General features: G+C 35.8%; 1 protein-coding gene across 11 annotated transcripts in view; it reads right to left on the reverse strand.

Moving 5' to 3' along the window:
• PCDH17 (protocadherin 17) overlaps positions 1-17972 on the reverse strand; it is a 90786-nt gene that overhangs the window by 18261 nt on the left and 54553 nt on the right. For 4 of the 11 annotated variants that reach the window (XM_064645601.1, XM_064645602.1, XM_064645600.1 and 1 more), the window contains one exon: positions 8365-8448. The exons of 5 other annotated variants lie outside the window; for them this stretch is intronic. In XM_064645601.1, the coding sequence (XP_064501671.1) occupies positions 8365-8448 (84 nt within the window). Of the gene's footprint in view, positions 1-1772; positions 1868-8364; positions 8449-17972 lie in introns of those variants that run through there. 2 more of the 11 variants (XM_064645608.1, XM_064645610.1) reach the window with 2 other exon arrangements.

Genomic DNA, 17972 nt, shown 5'->3' on the forward strand with positions numbered 1-17972 from the left:
ATTGGGATCTAATATTCTTCAGTGAGGAAAATTGTAACTGATCCACACCCTTCTTGCAGCTGCAGCTTTGATCTCATCTAAGTTCATGTCAGAACCATAGCAGGGAGTGGCTTTGCTAATGTATGCATGCTTCCACCATTACAAAGGCAGGATGTGTGACATCATGTGCAGTAGCATTCTATTTTATTTTTATTCCAGAAATTTAGGAAGAGAAGTCCAAATCAGCTGATGAACTCCATTTTGTCTAGAAAGTGAGTTGGCACGTTGCCACCTTGACCAGCCATCCTGTCTTCTTCAGGAGTTTGGGGGCAGAGACAGATGACAGCCAACAGTCTTTTTGCCAACTCTTCTGTCCAGCCATACCTTGCTTTTGCAGCCCAGATCTAGTGAACCCTAAACAAAACAGAGTACTGGACACATTGCAAATTTATTGATATAGAGTGGCACACTTGGAATTCCCACCAGTACCTGATTCCATTCTCAGAGACAATTCTGATCTCAAAATTCTTATTTAAAAGGTTGAGTAGGACTGAGCTCTTCCATTCATTAAATCTGTTGCTTTCAAAATCAACACAAATATTCCTTTTTAAAATAAATTCTCGTTTAAAATTTGGCATCTGATTTTTGATTCAACAATGTTTAATTGGTATTTCTCAGAGAGTCAGACTATGATGATAAACAACTGTTAACAACTGTCAACAACTTTGTTCATAAAACATCAGTCACAGTCCTCTGAGAAGCTGACACACTTATTTATCAGGGTTTTTTTTCTTTAAACATAATCAAGCAGAAAACCAAAGTAAATCCTGTAGAGTGCATATGCATTATCAAATGATCTTGTGATATTTTACCACAGCTACATTTAACCGCTGCAGCCTACTGGTCTACGTGATATACAAATAAATTCAGTTCCAGCTTGATGCTACAAACTGTCTCCAACATTTTCATCTGCAGTTCATTGCACCTGCCTAACTTCAAGAGGTATTTCAGAGCCATTACTGGACAGAGTAGTAAGGCTAATATTCACAACATATAGTGGGATACAACACATATCAGGGCAGATATTTGCAGGTTTAGACCATGGTTTTTTTGATAGCTAAGGGCTATTAAAAGGAAAATAATCATATTAAAAAGAATAAAATATAAAACTAGTAATTCTTTATTGGGACAGTTCTTTATTAGGTTAACCACTCTATATAAAAAGAAGTTCTTATGTAAGTATGATTTTCAAGACAAAAAACCAAAAGAAATCATATATTAAATCTAAATGTTTTTGTAAACAATCTTCCCTAAAGTTTCCTATGACTAATTCATTAGAAATTAATTTGTCTCCAAATTTTCTTTGAAAAAATCATATCTAAAGTAATATATTTATTTTGCTTACTGTGAGAATCTGCCTTATAAAACAATCAGCAAATGTTGTTCTGGAATATAATTGCCTATTAAATTTCAAAGAGGAAATCAAAGCGGGATAAAAATGCAGAATAAAATATTTCATACAGAGAAAGATATGTGTATTTCAGTCACATTTTGTATTTTCTAGCTTTGGAGAGTAAAATGCAGCATTTTTATAAGCTTTCAGTGTCCCACTTAGCCTGCTCTAACTATGATGACAGCATGCATCTTTGATGACATGGACGAATACATCTAGAATTCAAGGCTTTCTTCTAGCAAAACTGTAATCCAGTACAGAAGGTCAATGACAATCTGCCTTTTAAAGCCACCTCTTTTTGAGTAGTAAGCAGCTTTTTCTTGTTAGGCTTTTTCTCTCTGCTTTGCTATCTGATTTCTACAGGGACATGCATCTATTTACCGCACTGAATCCTGTTGTTCATCTTTCACATCTAATGTATTTTTTGTTCATTTCCTAGAAGTAGAAAAACAAAACTGGCTTTATTGTTAGCATTCTCCAAAGACACACTCAATGAAGATCTAGCTAATCCTCTCCTACTTATTATTCAACAGTGTCTGCCAATAGGATTTGGGAATCCCAAAAGACAATGTTTAAAGGGAAGGGTTAAAGTCAGCTTGTGTAATGACATTCTCTATTCCTGGAATAATTCATCATATTCAAGAAGTATGTTCCATGGAGGGACCTAAGGCTGCCAATTAAAATAAATTAAGCTGGATGGACAGGCATCTGAGTGAATGAGATTGCTGTCACTATCTGAAGTAACTTTATTACGGTGAAAAGCTATGTTGGTATAGACAGTTCTTTTAATCTGTTCCAAAGGCCTACATATTTCTTGCAGAAAGCTGTGTTGGGGAGGTATCACCTCTAGAGCTAAGCTCCTTGGGAAGAAATGATATTAGGGAAACCTGCTGGGGTACTTGATTTAACATTAAAGTGAATTTATCAGCTACTCCCAAATTTTTGAGAGACTAATTGAATTATCAAAGGCTGCAATAGGGAATATAAAGCCTTCTGAGAACAGATTTTTAATATAGATAAAATCCTTAAATCATTCCATGTGATTATCTTAAAATGTAGAAATAGCCCGGTGGTTAAAATGCACCTGAATTTAAGACTTTTTTTCCTATCTAAAAGCTCTCTCTACCCACCAAAATGATAGGAAATTTTATGTGTTTGGGACAGGAAAAAAGAAAAAAATGTTTTAAAACATCTATTATATGTCCTCTTTCAATGTCTTCAGGTCTGCTGGGTGCTCACTAGGGTAAATTTTATCACATTTGTTGCTCAACTTAATTCTAATCTTTCACTTTTTAAAGGCTTTCAGAAAGCATATGGCTTTCCTCATTTTCAGTGAGACCACACAAGATTAAAATCAAAGATGGATGCATCATCTGCATGAACTTGGACATACAATAGTGACAGAAAAGCTAGTATTAACCTAGACAGAAATTTCATCCGTGAAAATTCAACCTTTCCCAAAATTTTGCAAGATAATTATTTGACAATTTATTTTTATTTTTTTAATTATGTCTCTTTGATATACCTATTGGTGTGGAATTGTAGAACAGATCTTGGCAAAAGAGACTAGTGGATTGGGAGTATGTGAGTCAGGCAAAATCACAGGACAAAGGCAATTTATTGTATTTCACTGACATTTTGTAAGAGAACACTTTAATATACATACATAAACATTAATGTTCATGAGGATATTGTTGAATCTATATTTTATAGACAAAGGCGTGTTTAAAATACATTGTCATATGCCTGTCGACAAATGTATGACAAGTAGTTAATTATCCTATTAACAATTATAAAAAAATTATAAAAATAATTATAAAAGTAGAAAAAAAATGTTAAAATGGAAAGTATGAAAGTAAAGCTTGCAAGACTTGCACATCAGAACAAAAGATACAAGACTAGCTTTGCCCCTGTAAACCTCCTATGCTGCAATCAAGTGCGGTGACAACAAGCTGGAGGTGTTCACTGCATGAAGAGGTGAAAAGAGGTGATTGTAAGAAGTGTGAATACAATTCTATATCCATATTGCATTCATCCCAGAGTGCAAGGACATATGTTAAAATGCTTTCCTCTTACCAAGCAGCTTTAGAGGTATTTGACTAAAAGCAGGTAAAGAATCACAAATAGAAAATAATTTAACAAGATACTGTAAGGCATCAGAAAGGACATACATAATATGTTATAATCTTGTTCTATGATAGAAGTATATCCTGTCCCATGAATACAAGTGGTGATAATTGTGAGTAATTAATAATTATACCAAGAACCAACAGCTTATCTCTTATACAAAAAGCAAAAATCTGTAGCATTCTCAACACATGCTGTGTTGTTTGGATTGTCCCTTGTCTTATGGAGGCATGCAGAATTGCTTAGTAAAGTGGACCTGGGAGCAGATCAGGAGAAGCTGAGGCACTATTAGTTGTTTCTAATTTTTTCCTCTAAATAGAATTTTTCCCTTTTTATGAGAAGGGGAAAAAAAAAAAAAAAGACAACTGCCCCCTTAATAAATTCGTGTATATTCTTTTGGTATTTTCAAATCAAATGTCTTGCCAGCCTTCCAAGGTCCTCAGAACTCAGTTTTCTTGTACCTGATTTTTGGAGTGTCATTTCACTGACAATTACACTTTTTGACTTTCCACTTATCACCAAAGGAAAACTAAACTTTTTCAAAACTTTGAATATTTTTGCTCATTCACTGGCCTTCCATTAAGGCCAGGTTGGATGGGCCTCTAAACAACCTGATATAGTGAAAGGTGTACCTTGCCATGTCAGGGGAGTGGGAAATACACGATACTTAAGGTCCCTTTCAACTCAAACTATGCTATGATTCCCTGATTCTATGATCTTTGTTTCCACTAATATTGCTATTCATGACAGTTTTGTCCGCCTTTAGCTACTCAAAGGATCTGTTAGTCTTCCTGTCCTTAGTTCTGTTCACTAGACTTGTTTCTGTTGCATTGTCTAAAAAGATAACGTGGTTACAATAACGCATAGTGGCATGAGCAACAGAAGTAATCAGAGCTTCTTTTCTGAAATTTTTTGTGTTATTATTGACTAAAATGTCTTGGAAGGCACAGTCTACTTGAAGCTTTCTAAGTAACTGAGGCACTGTTAATGACTCTCTTCAGTCAAGAGTCTTCAGTGTCTAATAATCTGTGACATCAGTTTTTAACTTGTATTGAACACATATAGCCTATTAGAGTTGTCTATATCCATAAGATTTGTGGAAACTTACTTTTGAGTCCTACATCCTTAGATAAATTCTGGTTCAGAAGTTATGGGTAATCAGGGAAACAGGCAGACACTTCATGGAATTATTTCTAAAAAAACCTGAAAACTTACCTGGAAAATCAAGAATTTCTTTCCATAACTGTTGTTGGAAGACTGATCTTCTTACATCGTATTCTTTTTTTGTTGAATATCTGGGAGGCACTTAGGAGATCAATAATGCTACCATAAACTAGTTATTGGCTAAGTTTTTCAAATATCGCTTTCTGACCAAAGCAATGTAAAATATGTTTAAATGACTACTTATTGAGAAGCAGCTTATCCTCATCAAAAAATTTGCGAATATGACCAGGTTGATTCTGACACTGAAATAGCTCAAGACACTTCCACTCAACATACAGTACTGCTCTGTGTTGTTTACACAGACAGGTACATACATTTACACCTCACCAAGGAATGTAAGAGGGACACAGCCCCAAACTCTGATACTTGCATGCCTCCAAGGAAGGTGTCCATATGTGACATAAGTGTCTAACTTCCCATTATAGTATATGGAGTCCTACTGAAGAGAATCAACATCATGTGCATGCTTATGTAGACATTTATAGTTGATCTGAATGTCTTTGCTAATTAAGTGTATGAATATGGATCAAAATTGCATTCCAAATGTCTAAATGTAGATGTAGGTTACCAGCTTTTGGCAGAAATAGTTGAAAATACTGGTTCCCTACCCTAAACATAGTCTTCTATAATAAGACATTTCACAAAGAATTCTGTCAGTGATTATGAACAGAGCTGCAGAAATGGCATCTAATTGATTTCTTTTTGTTACTGTGTTAGGGAAAGTCCTATTTTGATTAATCACTCTTGCTACAAAAACATGCTATTTCTTTCACAGCAGCTTTCAAGAAAGTAGTTTTGAAATTTCTTGGAAGACACGCTCCAGCTTGTTGTGCCCAGCTGTGTTACATCACACAACAACACACTCACACATGATTAATGAAAACCACACCATCCTACACCAGTCAAGAAGAAACTAATTTAACTTGCTTAAAAAATTCCTACCCCTTCCATAAGAAAAAAAGATCTCCTAGTGCTACTTTAAAAAATTGAGCAGAGTAGTTTCTGTACTTCTGCACTTGAAGCAAAGGACAAGAAAGAAGTTTCAAGAGATTACAGGACAAAAATTAACCACAAGAGGCCAATGTATTTCTATCAGATCAAAACATAAATATCAGGGGGGGAGAAAAAGCCAAAAACTGAGGAAATACTACTTCTGAGAACTATTTATCTAAAGAACAATTGCAAGTTTAGGCTTTCTATCCTCCAGCATGAACTCTATTATAAACCTCCAGCCAACAATAAATATCACTTCTTTGGATACAGTTTTAATTAAGTAGCATCCAAGATAACTTCACACAAGGAAAGGAAGTTTTTTAATGTAACTTTTCAGGTCAACAATCTTTAAACCTAGCAAGCCTAAGCATGTCATTTTCTACATCAGTAGAAAAAAAGCCCCCTTTTAAAATGGAACATTTATCAATAGGTTATTCTGAAGAATTCAAAGCACAAGCAAAAATTTAAAAGTACTTATATAACATGTGTTGGCAAGCATGCAGTAAAGGGAATGTCTCATAAATACCTGCTTTGCCCAAAGCGAATCCTATTAAAACCAAAATAAAATCAAAAAACAATATGTGATCATAAAAATCTTACAGTCCACTCTATAAAACATTTTCTTTCCCTCACTAAGTCACACATCCCTTCATGCTTACCTTGTTCCAGTGACATTGTTTAAGCTCACCATGTTTTTGTTTTTGTTTGATTGCCCTGTTTTTAAAAAACCAATATTAAGCAAAACTGAGTGAAAAAATGTTACTTGTCCAGTGAGCTTTGGATAGAGTGCATTTCAGCAGATTTTTAACTTGAAGAGTGTTTTACCTGTATTGGTTTTGTCACAAATAGATAGCAAAATTACACAGCTGTAATCAGTTCCATAATCTGAAATAAAGAATTAATTCTTTTTTGGGGGAAAAAAAGAAACGTGGTGAATTCTAAAAAATGTGCAAAACTGATCTAGATAAGGCCTAACTGAAGCTGTTCCACACGTCCAGAGTTTTAGTCAAAAGGACGTGAGTTCAAATGAACACAGCAGGACTTTTTATCCTATGCACATCTAGAGGAACTTGTTTTAGAAACATATATCTATGTCTATAGTGTCAAACAAGAGAAATGCCTTCTGAAAATACATTTGCTTTAATGATATATAAACTGTTGCTAAATATGTTAAAAGAAATATATAATTTAATAGTTACTTTTATTTTTTTTTATTCTTTCATCTTTTGTTTCTCATCTTGATTTTCTCTTTGTCTGTTCATGCTTCTCTTCCTCTGTTCTTTCTGCAAAATATGTAATGCTCTATAAATGCTCTTTTGACAGGTGGTGTGTGGTTTTCGGAAGCTGACACAATTTTACTTTTCATTGAAAAAAATAATATCCAGAACTAAAAATAAGGCACAGAATTAATCTCCAAATCTGAACAAAATCTGAATGGTTATCACCTTTCATTATTTTAATTTGAGTATCCTAATGAGTTTTGCATTTTTCCCTCATGAAGTACAGATTTAATAAACTCATAATTGTATACTGACTGCATTTACATGACACAAAGTGAAACATGGACTCAGGCACATGCACTCACACAAGAAAAAGCAAGGATACTCTTTCAAGCTTTAAAGTTTTGGTCAGGTATAGAATTTCTTCCAACACGAACAGGAAGGTTATAAATTAAAAACGTTTTCATTCTCAGCTGAAGTTTGTGCCTTGCAGTAAAGTAGGTAATAAAAAGACAAAGTATTTCATGCTTTAGCAAAAACGGCCTTTTCAATAAATTTACACGAGGTAGTAATGAGCTATATTGTGCAGTGTTTAATCTGCTCTAAAAAAAGTGGGAAGTCATTCTTCTACACAGCTCTCAAGTATTAAGTCCGTACATCTCTTATGTTGACAGCTGAGCTTCAGGCTATAAAATAGAAGAACCTGTTCTACATCTACTATTTAAAACAAGAGCAGAAAACCTAAACCTCCATCAATCTGCTGCCTTCATTTTATGGCTTATCTGTGGCAAAAAAATGAATAATAAGAAAGATATTTTCTGATTCTACAGACAGATCCATCAACCCACTGGTACCTGTAAACCATGCTTTCCTGTAGAGATTGGTGATAATCGCGTAGCTGGAGTTTTAAACATACTGTAGCAGTGAGCTACTGCTATTCACCTGCAATTACACTAAGGATGTGTAATAAGAATGTATTTAGAAAATGTGCATGCACACAGCACATACCCAAAGTAAAACAGGTTCACACAGTCTTTTTTATACATCTATACCTCTTCCAAATGGCATGCTTTCTTTTAAAAACTCTATCAGGACAAAGGCATAGAATAAGCCAGTGATATAATTTTGAACAGTTTTTTTTCATAGGAAATTTATGTCCAAATCTCTTGAATACAAGATTAATACAAATATGCAGTTTCTTTGTCAAATTACTTTCAAGGTCTTCAAGAAATAGCGTTCTATCAAGTTCTGCTACGTGAGTTTTTAAGCTGTGACTTTTCAAAAAACAAACTCGACACATTTTTATAATCTCACATGTAAATTTTGGATCAAAATAGAAGACGGCTAACAGATGAAGTATTTGCTCACCTGAAAGAAGCAGATCAACAGACTGAAGTCTACTTGTGATGGTATGTAGGGTGAGGATAGCAAAGGAAAGCAAAGTCGGGAATGCTTGAAAAATAAAATATTTTTAGTTAACAAGAAGAAAAGTAAAACTTTGGAGAAAGGATTCATTTTACATCTGAATCCCTCTTCCAAAATGGCCTCTGATTTTGTCTTAATCCTGTGAATAGCCATGTCTCAAAAAGGATGGTAGTTGCATTAAAGCATACAATACTTTTAACTAAGGGCTGCTGCAGAGTGTATTCAGGAATAACTCTCTCTCAGGTAAATAATCTACTCAGGGTAAAATGGACCGTACAGTGTAGCAGTGTGCGAATGATTTAGTGTAGTGACTACATGTAGTTTCAGCTCCCTTTTTCTGATAGCTCTATCCAGACAGCAATTTCATAATGCATTCAAACTCAGTGCCAGAAAATATCAACTCAGTGGAGGAAAAAAAGCAAGATATATTCTCTAAAAATTATAGTTCAATTTGCTTTAAAGCATGACACAAGTGTGAGAAACACAGAAAAACATACAAGTATAGTTTGGTCTCATTTATTCCATAAAGATTGAAAAAAATGTATCTTATATGGATTATTTGGATATTTACAACAGATGAAAATAACAGCTAATTATATAAGTTATCAACAGCTTCCCAGGAAAAGAGCTTATAGGGTTTCTGACCTGATATCATATTCATTTAATCTAATTTATGAAACTACTAGAGGAAATATTCAGCTGCTTTCTTGAAAGACCGACTTGGGGATTATTGGAGCTGTATAATTGTTCAACTGATCAGACTTAAAAAGAAGCATTTTGTTTTACATTAATCTTCCAGAAATGGGCAAAGAATTTGAGAAATATATTGTTGTCTAAAAGTCTTGCCAAAAATGTCTAGCTGAGAGCAACCACAATTACTTTTTTTTAAAAAGTCTCTCATTTTCTTATTTTCAATCTTTATTCAACATCTGTTTCCCCCCTCCTCTGTAACATAATTATGCAGAAATCCAGCATAAGACAGGTTGAGCGGTTAATAACAGGTAGCTTAAACATTTTTTTCCCATTGATGTACTGCAGATGTTTCTTCCTTTTTCTTTTTTTTTTCCTTTGGCTTCTCATTTAATTTGTATACATTTCTATCCTGATCTTAAAGTGTGGTCTCATAACATATGGAAGCACCTGAAAATAAATCTAGAAAAAGCACATGTTCATAAGGCTCTTATTGGATGTGTAGCACATTTAACAGGAGAGTACAGTTTGTCCAGATAATGTTGAAGGAATTTGACTGAGATAGGTAGAGTCTCCCAACTCTCACTCAAGAAAGACTTCCAGACCTTTTAAAGATATTCTATATAAAGTCTTTCAGTATATGTCTATCTTTTCTTTTTCCAGAAGAAAATTTGCTTTTTATTTGACATAAACTTATCTCAAAAGTAGTTGTGGCTCCATGATAAATACTCCTCATTTTACAAGCATTTTATTTCAGTAATAGCACTTGACATTTAGCCTAAAAAAGATGGAAAAATGTTGTACTGACAGATGTTCAAAAGGTCCACTAAAATATAAGTTTCTCCATGCAGAAACAGGTACAAGATGCTGTTGTCCCCTGAATTTCCAAAGGATACTCCTATTAAGATAAATAGAGGATTCTAATTCATCTGGGGAAAAAAAATCTTTAAAGAAGTTGGGATTGACTGTGGAAAAAGTACTAAAAGTCTAGCAAGTCTTCAGTTCAGACAAACACACACACCAAGAAGATACAAATTACAAAAGACAATACTATGCAAAAATAGAATGGTTTTCATTTTATATGATACATGTAAACATACAAAGCACAGTAAATGTAATTGAATGTACAACCTATTGTAATTAGAGGATTCTATCTTCAAGTTCACATAAATACCTTAAATGGAATTATTCGTTGAATGTTGAATGAGTTTATATGAGACTTCACAGAATCACCGAATATTCTCAGTTGGAAGGGACCCACAAGGATCACTGAGTCCAACTCTTAAGTGAATGGTCCATGCAGGGGATTGAACCTATGTTCGTGGGTTAGTGTTATTAGCTCAAAGTTTTAACCTGTTGAACCAGTTTCAGGGCCATGAATCCTAGCAAGATCAATAAGAATGAATGTTTTCTCCACAGGTTTAATAATGTTTAACTCTTGCTTGCAAACTGAGGACTGGATAACAGGTGTTGTTTTTTTTTTCATAGTGTCACTGATTCAGTTCTACGTTCTTGGTATTTCAGAAAACTATTGTATATTTTCCATTTTTTCTGGCATTTTTCTGTATAAAATGTTGATTTTAACATTTTTTCAGCCTACCTGGTGCACGATTTTTTAACTTTATTTGCACTCACATATTTTTTATACTATATGTAATATGGATGAGATACTACCCTTTATTAATGAGACACTTTACAATCTGATGGCTCCTGCTGGAACAAAAGTATCTGCTTTCATTTATCTCACAAGAGGTGATAAATAGTTAAAAAGTAACACAGAAGACACATGTATTCCTAGTTTATCTATGAAACATATATTCCTTAAGAGGGTCACAAAACTGCAACTTCTAAGCTACCAGGTTTAAATAAAAGAGAAATTCTGCCATTGTTTGATGTCATAGCTAGTAAAGTAAGTTTGACAAAGATGAATAAAAGAATATTTTTAACTAAATATGAATTTTAAAGAAATCTGAAACATTAGTATCTTTTCTTTGGGCAAAATTACGTGTAGGATAGTTACAGATTATGAGATTATTTGATTTTCCTTTATTTCTCCGAAAGATGACTAGTTTCCCTCCCAGGCAGACGTTTAAAAATCATTTTCAAATTAAAAAAAACCCAAACAAACCAAACCCAGGAAAAAATACCCAACCAAAACCAAACTCTAATTTCAAATCCCCTTTTGGCATAAGGTAAGAAAAAACACTTGATATTTCTAAATAGCTATCAAATGCTAGAAGCTGCTTTAATAATGAAAGATTGCACAGATAGCTTTTGTAATGTCCCCAGTCAAGTTAGCCCTAAATATGTGCATACAAACCAGAAAAATCCTTTTGTAATGGAAAATATTGCTTTGCAAAAAAATATTATTTCCATAAGGGAGTTCTTCGGCATATACTTTATCTATCTTTATAGTTGCACTTCTAAATTATCAAAGTTGCAGAAAACTCTTGTTGTTACACATCATCCTCACCTGCTGCCAGCAAAGGAATGAAAGCAGAAGAGGCAGTTTGGAAGTAGGCAAGAAAAGCTAAAGAATGTGAGAAGAAACTGAGACACCTTGCATCTGGTATATCCCTAAATTACCCTGGAAATCTGTTTAGAACTACCTGCCAGGTCATGTGTTGACACTTATGGTGCACCCATGTGTGCCTAGAAAACTGGGATTCTTGGAATTAATCCATCCAGACTGAAATTTAGTGAAGTTTATTAGATTATAGGGGTGGGGGGAAAGAAAAGAAAAAAGTAAAACATATAACAGCATCTTCAATACAAACACAAAAACATCTTTAATATAGGATTGTGCTATGGTTTATAGCAGAGTTTTTCTGTACACCATCATCATACCTGAATGGAGCCTACAAGAAAGATGGAGTCAGATTATTTACAAGAGCATGTAGTGACAGGACGAGGGGGAATGGTTTTAAACTGAAAGAGTTTATATTAGATATTAGGAAGAAAATCTTACTGTGAGGATGGTGAGGCACTGGAACAGGTTACTCAGGGAATTTGTGAATGCCCCATCCCTGGAAGTGCTCTCAGAAGAAAGTAATGTCCTCCTATCTTTATGGAGGGAATTTTTCCTCATGTAAAAATATATTATTTACAAAGCTGACAAGCTCCAATTTGGGGTTCCTGATATTTCATTTATATTCTTTTCTATTTTTAATATAGTTGCTATTCTACTATGATAATTGTCTTCTGCCTCATGAGCCCTGATTTTTCTTACCTCCAGATTTCATCAGTTTAGAGTTCTCTGACATTCTTGTCAAAGTTATCAGGAAAAAAGTTTTGTCTGGTATCTGCTGCTTGAACTTGTAGTTTTGTAAATGTCAGTTCTGTGCAACTCTACATCAATGACCTTATAATTATGAAACATACATTTATATACAGAACAAACTCTTCAGGTATGATGATTTAAAATAATAGTACCTCTTTACAAATCTTTTGATAAAGAATAGAAAAAGGAGTTAATTGATACCTTGTTTAGAATGGAATTGCACAAGCTATATGTGCACCAAAAGTCTCAAACTTCAGTATAGCTATTCACAAAAAAAAGAGGTTCAGACTTAAGAAAATGGTGATCAAAAAATCTGAATTATGTCCTTTGCAGTTCAGGAAGGCAAGTAATGTTCACTGGAAGGTGGCTAGTACCAATCTTAACTCTAGTAGACAGTCAAATAAGTCATCTTTACTTTGCAAAACCAATATTTTCATAAATGCTAAGAGATTCACCAGCTATACCAAACTGACATTAACTACCCAATCATGTAGATCCTGAATAAGCCCAGGAAATTGTAAATTAAAAAAAAAAAAACAACAACCAAACCCTAAGTAATTTTAATGTTCTTGAAAACTCAGTCTGGACTTGGGTGATGGCATCAAGTTGGCAGTACACTGACAGTTGATCTAAAGAGAAAGATACAACATTAATTATTCTTACACTCCTCTATTTCTCTATTGTTAAATACTGTCTACCATGAGATCTGCCTGCTTGATCTAGGGAGAACGTCCTATACCTCTATGTCAGAAATAAGCAATAATAGAACCTATCCTCCACAACTAAGAGCCACACTCGTGGTGAACAAGATAATGATCAGTGTACCTTCAAGTCCTATCTAAATATCATGATTAGATCATATATCATATGTATTAGATGATATAATTCACATGATATGGACTAAAAAGCTAACAGCTTGCATGTAGCCAACAGTTTACTTCTCTTTAACTCAGGAAAATTATGCTACCTTCAACAGGGAGATACTTGGAAAACATTAGCTTATGAAGGAATGTTTCCTAGTTCAGCAGAGCAAATGGTCCTAAAAGACTCACAAAGGTATTGTGATGCACTCACTATACCCTAGTCTCCTGGGCTGAAATTCTAAAGAATAAAATAATCTGTGTTCTGGGAGGGCTACATTGCTTAGACATGTAAATTAAGAAGCTGGCCTTTTTATGCTCTCTACTTACTCTGTGGAGAAAAAAAGAAGACTCCTACAGAGGGAATTTCAGTTTAAATTCTTAACATAGAGATTCAAATACTTTTGGAGTAAACTCTCTCTCTTTTTTGACTGCCAAAAATCAGGAAGAAGAATCGTTAACCTTGTGAACTTCAACATGGTCAAGTGCAAAGTCCTGAACGTGGGTTGGGCAATACCCAATATCAATACAGACTGGGAGATACATGGATTGAGAGCATCCCTGCTGAGAAGGACCTTGGGTTTCTGGTAAATGAAAAGGTGGACATGATCCATCAATGTGTGCTTGCAGCCCGGAAAGCCAACTGCATCCTGGGCTATGTCAAAGGCAGCATGGCCAGCAGGTCAAAGGAGGTAATTCTGCCCCACTACCATACTCTCATGTGACTCCACCTGATGTGCTACATCCAGTTCTGGAATACTTAGCACAAGAAAGACTTGGACCTGTTAGAGACAGTTTAGAGCCAAGCCACAAAAAACATCAGAGAGCTGGAGCACCTCTCCTGTGAGGACAGGCTGAGAGAGTTAGAGAATCACAGAATCACAGAATATGCTGAGTTGGAAGGAACCCATAAGGATCATTGAGTCCAACTCTTACCCCTGCACAGGACCATCCCCAAGATTCACACCATGTGCCTGAGAGCATTGTCCAAATGCTTCTTGAAGTCTGTCAGGATTGGTGCTGGGATCACTTCCCTGGGGAGCCTGTTCCAGTGCCCAACCACCCTCTGGATGAAGAAACTTTTTCTAATATCCAACCTAAACCTCCCCTGACACAATTTCAGGCCATTACCTCGGGTCCTGTCACTGGTCACTAGAGAGAAGACACCAGTGTCTGCCCCCTCTTTTCCTCTCACAAGGAAGTTGTAGACTGTGATGGGGTCTCCCCTCACTCTCCTCTTCTCCAGGATGAACACACCAAGTGACCTCAGCTGCTTCTCATATGACTTCCCCTCAAGTCCCTTTACCATCTTCATTGCCCTCCTTTGGACACTCTCAAATAGCTTAATATCTTTCCTATGTTTTGGTGCCCAAAACTGCACACAATATTGAACGTGAGGCCGCCTCAGTGCAGAGCAGAGTGGGACAATCCCCTCCCTCAACTGGCTGGTGATGCTTTGCCTGATGCCCCCCCAGGACACAGTTGGCCCTCCTGGCTGCCAGGGCACTGCTGACTCATATTCAACTTGCCATTGACCAGGTCCCTTTTCCATGGCACTGCTTTACAGCATCTCATTACCCAGTCTGTATGTACATCCAGGGTTGTCTCATTCCAGGTGTAGAATCCATCACTTTCCATTCTTGAACTTCACATGGTTGGTGATTGCCCAGTCCTCTAATTTGTTGAGGTTTCTCTGCCTTCAAGGGAGTCAACAGCTCCTCTGAGTCTGGCGTCATCTGCAAACTTGCTTAGTATCCCTTCCAGTCCTTTGCCCAAGTCATTTATGAAGATGTTGAAGAGCACAGGACCTAAGATAGAACCCTACAGAACCCCACTAGTCACAGGTCACCAGTCTGATGTTTCCCCATTCACTATTAATCTCTGTGCTCAACATGTGAGCCAATTGCTCACCTACTTGATGATGTGTTAATCCAGCTGCAGGCTGGACATTTTGTCCAGAAGGATCCTGGGAGAGACAGTATTGAAAGCTTTAATGAAATCCAAAAGGATTACATCAACTGGCTTCCCTTGATCAGCTAGGTGGGTTATTTTGTCATAAAAGGAAACCAGGTTTGATAAGCAGGACTTCCCTCTTATGCAGCTGTGCTGGTTGTGACCAATGACAGAGTTGTGTTTCAGGTGTTTTTCAATACTTCCCAGAATAATCTTCTCCATAACTTTACCAGACACATTTGCCAGCTTCCAATGAGCTGGGACCTCTCCAGATTCCCAAGACCACTCAACATTATTTGTTTGTCCTTTGATTCTTATCCAGAGGCTGGGATTGTTCAGCCTGAAGAAGAGAATGTTCCAAGGAGACCATATAGAAGCATATCAGTATATTTACAGGTGTTTATAAGATTTAGGAAGACTTTTTATTAGGGTCTTTAGTGGCAGAACAAGGGGCAATGGTTTTAAACTGAAAGAAGGTATATTTAGGTTAGACATAAAGAAGAATTTTTTTACGATGAGGATGTTGAATTCTGCTTTTGTTAGAGAGGTTGGACTAGATGATCTATAAATGTCCCTTCCTATTCAAAACATTCTATGACTCAATGGCTACATAATTCATGTGTTCTAACTTTTGTGTTCTTTATTAGTATGAAGTTGTCACAAACAGCTACCTATAAGCAATATTTTTTGTTTCTGCTGGTTGACTACAAGAGTGTCTCAACTAAGAAGAAAGTGATATGCCCTTGTTCCAGTCTTCGCTTCTGTACATGATATTCCACAGTTCAACCAGAACTAGAGATTTTAACTAGAATGGGAGTCCTTTGGGACATAGACTGCCAAAAATGCGTTAATTTAAAGCTAATGCACTCAGCTGTTTTCTCCTTCTAGAGAGAAAATGAGATATCTTAAGCCAAGAGCTTAATACACCACTGGGAGGTACTCAGATACTGCTGTGATGAGTATCAACAGAATGAACAAAAATATCTAATACATAATAAAAGCAATGTAGGAAAGGGCCGACTTCCAGAGAACTAACTGCTTTTTTCAGGATAGCTTGGCCGTATATATGCAAGGTGTGCATATACACATACAATCCTTTTTTTCCTACAGCACAGTCATTATAGCAATCCTTTTTGCTCTATGTCCATTTGACAAGCGTGATTTTTTTCAGAAATAGATACATGCCTTTCACTTCCAAATTGAAAATATGGCTGAAAGGCCTGGATGATTTTAAGTTACTACCTTTTGCCAGAATAAACAAGAATATTAATCATGAGTATGAAATAACTAACGTGAACAAAACTAGCAAAAAACCATTCTGCTGGATGGCAGCACATTAGAATGAACACAGCATAAAGATTATTATATAAAAGATAACAAGTGAGGTGGATCACAGAGTGCAGTTACTATTACACTTTTTTCCTGTTCGACTCTTTTTTTGAAGAGCAAATTTAAGAAGTAATCTGAAAAAAAAACCCTGAAACATTAAAAGATGGTTAGGGCAGGAAGGATTTGAGGCCATTAACCTTGACAGAGCTTTCTTTGCCCTAAGCAATCTTTGTGCTTTCATAACATGAGCCACCGATGTTCATTTAGAGACTGAGATGAAAATACAACTGCATTTCACTCATGGACTAGTACTCATGTTTTGCTAAATGTACCCACTTAGTCACTGACATAGACTCGCTTTCCTGGTGAACCTTAAGAGAAAGTGCAATTACTTAAATGTAAAAACTCTATACAATTTTTTTTTTTTTTGCTCATGTATTCCAGCAATTTAGGCTGTGTCCAGGAAGATCATATAATCGCCTTCAAAAGTATTGCCCTAATCTATACAGAACTGCCAAGAAGTTGCAAGCTTAGACTTCTCTAAAAAGAAAATGCTTTGTTGTAAACAAGGACAATACAGTATAAAAATACTTACTAAAATAAAAAATAAGATTAGAAGCAATATTCCTGATCAGAGGAGAGTGTTGTGGTTTAACCCCAGATGGCAACTAAGCATCGTCCAGCTCCACTCAGTCACTCCCCACCACCAGAGGGATGAGGGAGAGAATTGGAAAAAAACCTGATGCATAACACAATTGCTCACCACACAATGATCACTGCCCAGCCAGTTCCCAGGTAGTGACTCCTGGTCAGCTTTCCCCACAGTTTATGCCGAGCATGATGCCACATGGTATGGAATATCCCTTTGGCAAGTCTGAGTCACCTGTCCTGGCTGTGTCTCCTCCCAGCTTCTTGCACCCCTCCAGCATTCTTGCTGAGAGGGCAAGAGAAGACAAAAAGTCCTTGATTTAGTGTAAGCACTACTTAGCAGCAACTAAAAACATCAGTGTGTTATCGACATTATTCTCATACTAAATTCAAAACACAGTACTGTACCAGCTACTAGAAAGATAATAAACTCTATCCAAGATGAAACCAGGACAGGGAGTCAAACTAATGGAATTAGGTTAGTTGAAAAAAAAGAATAAGAAAGGGAAAATTGTGTAAGGAAAAGTGGTGAAAAGATTAAAAAGACATGCCTTATGCAAAATAAGAAAAAAGGTGATCAAAACATAAAATGCTAATTATAAGATCAGAGATAAAGAAACATACCGTAATTAAAAGGTAATAAGAGGAAATATCAAGTAGCAAGGTAAAAAACAGTATGTGACTACCAGGGATGATTTAAAATACTAAATAAGAAAGATTGAAAAGGTGATATTTCAAGAAAAATTATGCAACACCAATACATACGAAACAGAGGGAAAGATAAAATGCAA

This window comes from Pseudopipra pipra, chromosome 2 (assembly GCF_036250125.1).
Source record: "Pseudopipra pipra isolate bDixPip1 chromosome 2, bDixPip1.hap1, whole genome shotgun sequence".
In the NCBI taxonomy this organism is placed as follows: Eukaryota; Metazoa; Chordata; class Aves; order Passeriformes; family Pipridae; genus Pseudopipra; species Pseudopipra pipra.